The sequence below is a fragment of the Papio anubis genome, chromosome 8 (assembly GCF_008728515.1).
Source record: "Papio anubis isolate 15944 chromosome 8, Panubis1.0, whole genome shotgun sequence".
NCBI lineage: Eukaryota > Metazoa > Chordata > Mammalia > Primates > Cercopithecidae > Papio > Papio anubis.
The window spans coordinates 27470554-27477989 of NC_044983.1; the positions used below are offsets into that span (position 1 = coordinate 27470554).

The window sequence follows — 7436 nt, forward strand, 5'->3', positions numbered from 1 at the left end:
ACAGACACACCTGAGGTGCTCTATCTTCTACCTACAGTAATGACTCCCAGATCTACACCTATGTCCAGTCCCTTCGTTTCAGACTCATATTCACAATGGTCTTCTGGATCCATCCACCTGGCTGCACTTCAGACACCTAAAACCCAATTGTGCTGAGTTGCTTCCAGGCACACTGCATCTTATTCATAGTTGCAGGCAAGGTACATGGCACATAAGCACTGATGACATACTGTTGGACTGTCTGAGACTAGAACTCATCATTTCCCACACCTCCACCCTAAAACCTGCTTCTCCTGTGCTTCTGATTCAGCTAATGACACCAGCATTCACCCAGTCATCTAAATCAGAGGTTTTGCAGGGGATTTCCCAAGTTCAGTGATCCTCAGATGCAACACAAATCCACTGCATGTGCAGCACCCATCTGGACTCCTCCACATCACCTCAGTGGGACTTGGAGCCAAGGGGCCTGCTCAAGCTGTCTTCTGTGCTGTTCTCAAATCCCGCCCCCATTTCTTTAATTCATGATTCGCTGCCATCAGTGCACTAGGTACATACGTTCTTCCAATGAACTCACACACGCATCTCTTATTATCAACAAGACTGGGAGCTCCTTTGGTGGAAGATCAAGACTTAACGCTTCCAGTGTATCCTGCACATCTCTGAAAATGAAGTAATCTCAGGACTGCAAGATCCCCTTAAAGATAATAATGTCCAACACTGTAGTAAACGCACAGGTGGGTTTTGTAGTTCTGGGAATGTTAATTAACCTCTCTGAGGTTCTGTTACACAGAAATGCTACAATTACTACCTTTTATTTTGGAGACAGTCTCGCTCTGTCACCCAGGCTGGAGTGCAGTGGTGCGATTTCAGCTCACTGCAACCTCTGCCTTCCAGGTTGAGGTGATTCTCCCACTTCAGCCTCCCAAGTAGCTGGGATTGCAGGCACTCGCCAAGACACCCAGCTAGTTTTTGTATTTTTAGCAGAGACAGGGTTTCACCATGTTGGCCAGTCTAGCCTCACACTCCTGGCCTCAAGTGATCCACCCACCTCGGCCTCCCAAAGTGCTGGGATTACAGGGGTGAGGCACCACACCTGGCCTACAATTCCTTTTCAAAGTCTGGTTTGAAGAATAAAATAAAGCATTAAAAAGCACTGAACTCCATTGCTTGCAAATAGAAAGCTGTCAAAAAGCAGCTATTTTCTTTTTCTTCAATCGACACTGTTGAAATGAATGACGAATGGATACCATTTTCTAAAGATATCTTTATCTCCTGAGAACAAAAGCCCCATACAGTTAAGTCATGGACTTGTGTGGAGTGGACCAGTTAGTTTCATGCACTTCTGGGGTCACAGGGCACACTGCTCATCTTGGCCGAATTTTTTTTTTTTTTAAGAACGTGCTCTGCCGAACACAAGGGGAACGTGATGAGCAAGCATAGAGATCAATACATCCATTTCCACTCAATCAGCACTTCAATCCATCTCCTTAACTAATAGTTTTGTCAGTGGTTTCTTCCATTTTCAGCACTTACGTGGAAAAGTCAGACAGTCATCGTTTTATGGAGGTGAGAGGGTAAAAGCTAATGCCAATTAAACAACATCGTATTTTATATTATAAATGTATATTTCTTGAAAGGAGGTCTGGCCAGCCAAGGCAACAAAGTGAGACCCTATCTCTACAAAAAAAACATTGAAATTAGACAGACATGGTGGTGCACACCTGTGTACCAACTCCACAGCAGGCTGCCGCAGGAGCACTGCCAGAGCCCAGGAGGTTGAGGATGCAGTGAGTGATGATCATGCCACTGCACTCCAGCCTGGGCAACAGAGGGAGACCCTGTCTCAAAAGAAAAAGAAAAAAAAAAAAACCACACAAGATTTGGGGAAAAGAATTTAAGAGTGTACCTTCTTCTCAAAATGCCTCTGGCCCTATGTGCATATATCCAAATTTCAGTCACTGAGTTGACAGCAGAAACAAAACAATGTTGTAATAGATGTGTGTCTCATTCACCATTAACATAGCAAGCAGATGCTGACAAAACAAGTATCTTCTGTTTTAGCAAATTTCCATCCATGGTCCTTCTTTGGCTCCACATCTGTCAGTGATCTCTCTGAGAAGACTGAAGAATCACCAATGACCCCAGGGGTCAAAGCCACCTTCTCTTGTCCCTTCATTTCCTAAGGGTCACCTATGTCTTCATCTTCACTGACTACCAGCATCTTCTAAGCTTCCTCGCACTTACTGGGTTTTTCCTTTGCCTTCTGAGTCACAGCTGCTTAATTCTGACCGGCTTCCTTACGCTGCCCATCCACAAGGCCTCATTTTCAGCAAGCGCTTTTAAAACCTGCCCAGCTACGCCAGAAATCGGTCATCTACTGAGGTTTCCAATCTTGCTTTGAGATCTACCAATTTTTCTCCACCGTGTTTGTGTCTAAGACCCACACAAGGTCACAAGAAGCAAAACAGAGTGCATGGACCAGCCACCCTAGGTCCAGACTTCTGGCCTGGCCGCATTCAGGGCTTCCTGCAATCCACCTGACCTTCCCGTCCCATCATTCTCTAGCTATCCTCACAGAATCTCCATTCTGGCAGGCAGATCTCGTCTCAGCTGCCTAAACCTGCTTTGCTCATTCTTGTCTCTGCGTCCTCACTCTCAGGCCACACTTCCTCCTCGAAGAATCCATGCCCTCCCCTCCCCCGTGCTCACATCATAAGCTTCCTCCCTGGAAGTCCAACCAAAGTTCACCCTCCTCAGTGAAGTCTAAACTCTCGATTCCCTTATTTCCCTGTCATTCGCCTAGCACTTAATAACTAGCAGCCTGCTACAGCTGTTTATCTTTTAATCTAATCTTTTCACAGGCATTTTCTTTTCAAGCCCATGACAGTCATTTCCTCACAGGCATGAACCATAAAGCATGCTTTAAGAAACTTAATATGATGGTACCAGGCAACCCTAAGAAAACTTTTAGGAAGTAAAATCCCCCTAACAAGAACAATCAATTTCACTTTTTCATGTTTCTTTCTAGCTCTTGCCCATTCCTGTATACATTTTTACATAGTAATAATCATAATAGATTTGATCAGTTACACATACAGCTTTACATTCTTTTTCCACTAACAGAGAAAATGATCTTCCTTGTTAAATGGTTTTGACTGTCATCATTTTAATCGCTGTGCAACAGTCCCTCCATTGAGATACATCATGATTACCAAGGCACTGACTCTAATAGACATTATTACATACTTCTGTCTCTTTCACCATGTCAAGTATTGGAAAATGCAAAGTAAACTCATTTGAAATACCTCCTGAAATAAATTTCTTGTCCATGCTCCCTAACACCTGAAATAATCTATTTCACTGTTTCTATCTTCATTTATTTCGTTTCCTGGTTCTACCCCCTTAGTCTAGATAGGTAACAAAGGCATTCCAAACACCATTTACAGATATTTACTTATTTTGGTAGTTGATCTTACACAGATTTAAACACAGGAAATCCCTTGAGGAAAGGCATTAAGCTCTCATCCTATCTAATATAAGCTAGATACCTGGCAGGCACTCCATAAAAGTTTGCTTAACTATTAAATGTTTTTTAAGCCACCTGAAGTTAGAAAACATCAAATTCCTGGAAAGGAGAATGCTGCTGATCTAACTAATCCCACCAATTATGGCTACAAAACTTTCAGCTCCTGTAATGATTAGACAGGTTAATAATGTATGAATGGGTGTTCTGTGCAGTGCACGGACTGCACACAAGAGTTATCTGTTGAGCTGTACAGTCTGAACAACACTGGAAAACAAACAATATCTGCAAATAGAACTCAAAGATCTTGTGACAAAAACTTACCCCTTTTTCTCTAGTTGTTTAGCTTTGTATCTCAGATGAAGAAAGGCAAAATAAAGGTTGTAATATTAAAATCATGTAAAATTACATACACATGTGAGCACAAACTGGCATGGAAAAGAAAAGCTGTTAGATGAAGAAAGTATGTGAACTTCTTTCCTTTTTATTTTTCCTTTTGTTAGTGTAATGTTAAAATAAATGTATGACTACAAAAATATTCCTGACAAATTAGCCATTACAACTCTTCCCGTTACTGAATTAGGGCCTAATGCTTAACCTTCAAACAACTAAGGTTCCCAATCCCACATACAGTTTAGCAAAAAGACTAAAACACTTCACTTTGAGGATAACTGTTAAATAATAAATCAGCTAACCACCTTAAAACGCCGAACAGCTAAGCACAACCAGACACTGAATCACAGATGGACTTAATACACCGGAGTTTTCTGGAAATTTTCAGATTTTCTTCAAAAGATAACTAATGTGATTCCAAATATCAGAGTCTATACAGTAAAACTACATCATCACAGTAATCCGTTCTCATCCCCTCATTTGTGGACAGTGATTTATAAGGTTGCTTCCTGCACTTATACGTTATGATAGAAACTATTAGGACTCAAGTTTTATTATGTGTCATAATTATACACTATAATTCTAATAACTGTTCAAAGTAATATTCTTTTCAAAATTAAGGGAAAGGTTCCTACAGATCATATGAGGAAGAAAAAAAGAAATTACTGGAAAGAAAAATAGTTTTTAATCTTTTTTTTTTTTTTGAGACGGAGTTTTGCTCTTGTAGCCCAGGCTGGAGCACAGTGGCGCAACATTAGCTCACTGCAACCTCCGCCTCCCAGGTTCAGGCGATTCTCCTGCCTCAGCTTCCCAAGTAGCTGGGATTACAGGCGCCCGCCACCACGCCTGGCTAATTTTTTGTATTTTTAGTAGAGACAGGGTTTCGCCATGTTGGGCAGGCTGGTCTCGAACTCCTGACCTCAGGTGATCCACCTGCCTCGGCCCCCCAAAGTGCTGGGATTACAGGCGTGAGCCACCGCGCCTGGCCTGTTTTAGTCTTTCTATACAAACTTTAGATACCAATTTTTAAGAATCACTGGATTTAGAATCCCACCACACTGTATTCCATAATAACCTTTTTATTTATGTTAACAATTACTTCACAGCAAAAATGGAAAAGAACAAATTTATGTGTGATAATCACTGAAAAAAGAAGTCCAACATGCATGTCAGGAAATATAAGGCTAAGAATGGGCACTAAGTGAACTCAGGAGGTACCTTACTCCAAATAATGCACTTCTCTATATAGGCTAATGGAATCTATGGGTAAACCTCAATTTTAAAATGAGTTGAACCCAAGGATCAGCTCACATCCATTCCACAGCTAAAACTATTATTTCTTTGCCTTCCTCTAAACTCTGATGTTTATTACAACCTTATCAATGGCAATTTATGAGTGAAAAGCATACGAATTCCCCTCAAAAAGTGAAACCAATGGAGAAAGGGAGAGGGAAAGAAGGGCTCTAAATATCTGAGATGTCTTTTGTGGTGGTTGGTTCGCGGCCTCTTTTTAGCACTGACATTTCCAAGTTTTTTGTGAAAAGGAAATTTTAAGAATGTGCTGAAACCATCCTTTCAGAATCAATTCCCAGATATGTTTCATTTGGCTTCTTTCTTTAAATTATTGTGATGGTAAACTGGAAGTAAACTGAAATACAAATACCTGAATATTTAAAAACTGACGCTTCTGAAAATTTTCAGAATTGCATCGACGTTTGCTTTGTGTTGTCAGAGTACGAGATTAGTGAAGCAAAGCAGGACTCAATCTTGCACTAGTTGAGAACTTAAAGTAATTAAGTTCTTAAGGAAAAAAACTCACCTGACAGCCTTAATCGGACCTAGCAGAAACAGGACAAACCAATTCCCATAGACGAGATAACTCCAAGCGAGAAACCAATTTCCCCGAGAAGGACAAACCAACAAAGCTTATGTCAACTGGTTGATCTGTACGTCTCAATATACACAAAAGAGAGCAAAGAAGAGGAAAACAACCTATAATTTCTACATAAAAATTAACATTTGATTTTGCTAAGAAGCTACAACTTCTTAGTTGTCTCTGGTACTTAAAAGATTCTAATTAGTTCAAAGTCTTATCAATGGCAAAGTCATCCCCTGGGACAGTAATAGTGACCCCAATGATAGAACCTTGTATATAAAGCGTTTTCAAATACATTATCTTATTTAAAGCAACTCGCCCAGTCACGCTGCCTTTTACTATCAAAGCCAAGACCCAGCCCACCTTCTCCCCTGACTTTTGGGGTTCTCACCACTCCCTGGGTCTACAGATGACTTCAATGTACTCGGTTTATCTGCTTTCTCTACCCTCCCTGCAGACTTAAGAGAATGTCAGAAAGATACAATTCCACAAGAATCTTGGCACTTAAGCTATTTATTGAGAGATGACCAATGAGACTTCAGGCAAAACCAAAACTTTCTCGACTATCCAAAAACAACGAAAAAGGCATCTCCTCCACCTGACCTCAATCTCAGGACGCCCAGGTGGAAGGAACTCGCCGCGGGGCACCCACCTGGCCCCCCGCCCTCCTTCCCGCCGCGGGCCGCGGCGGTGCAGGCTTGGGAGACCCGGGCGAGACGCGGGGTCCCGGGCGGTCCCGAGGCGGGTTGCAGGGGCTGGCGACCAGCGCGCGGGGGCGACAGTGACAGCTGGCGGGGAAGGCGCGGGGCTGAGGGGCCAGGGCGAGGCGGGGCGACAGGGCCGAGGGCGCCCTCGGGAACCTCCGGGGGAGACGAGAGGGCTAAAGGGCGCCGGGGCGGGGCGGGCGCAGGCGGAAGGGGCAGCGGGGCCGGCACGAGGGGCCTGGCGGCTCCCGGTACGGGACTGGCCAGGGGGGGAAGGGAGGGGAGAAGAGGGAGCCGGGCGACTCAGCGCCGGCGCGGGTTTCAGGGTCCGCGGGCCCCTCCTCGCACCCCGCCGCAGACTATAGGGGCGGGGCCGCCAGACCCCCCACGGCGGCCGAGGGACGGGCGCGCCAGGCACCTGCCGCCTCAGCCCCGGCGGCCCGGGGGGGCTCGGCTCTCACCTCGCCGGTTCATGGGTCGGATCCGCACCGCCACTTTCACTTTGGAGTCCCCCATCCTGCGGCCGCCGAGGCACTCGTTCTGCTTCCGTCTGCCGCGGCCACCGGCGACTCTTCGGGGCTGACCCGGCGGGAGGGGGCCGAGGGCGGGGCGGGGGGCGGGGACCGGGCGGGGGGCGGGGCAGGAGCGAGCTCCCGGCGCGCGCCGGTGCATGACGGGACTTGTAGTTCCCCAGGGTCGTGGGCGGGGCCGCAGCGGAGGCGGAGGCGGGAAAGCTAGGGCGCGAGTCGTTCGCTGGCACTTACGGTCAGCAGTGAGGGCTTTTGTAAATTCCCGTCTTTACACACCATTCTTGCTCTCGCAAGATGTAAGCCTTCGAGAAGTAAGCCTTCGAGAGCTGATACCTTTTCTGAAAAACAGTTGAATAGATGGCGTCAGGGACCCCGCTACCTCTTCCTGCTCATTTCCTGCCAATCTTAGT

General features: G+C 45.4%; 1 protein-coding gene across 2 annotated transcripts in view; it reads right to left on the reverse strand.

Annotated features, from left to right (window-relative positions):
* KIF13B (kinesin family member 13B) overlaps window positions 1–7097 on the reverse strand; it is a 190548-nt gene extending 183451 nt beyond the window's left edge. For both annotated transcript variants that reach the window (XM_021942839.2, XM_031669931.1), the window contains exon 1: window positions 6958–7097. In XM_021942839.2, the coding sequence (XP_021798531.2) occupies window positions 6958–7012 (55 nt within the window). In that variant the 5' untranslated portion in view covers window positions 7013–7097. The remainder of the gene's footprint in view (window positions 1–6957) is intronic.
* Between the last annotated feature and the right edge of the window lie 339 nt (window positions 7098–7436).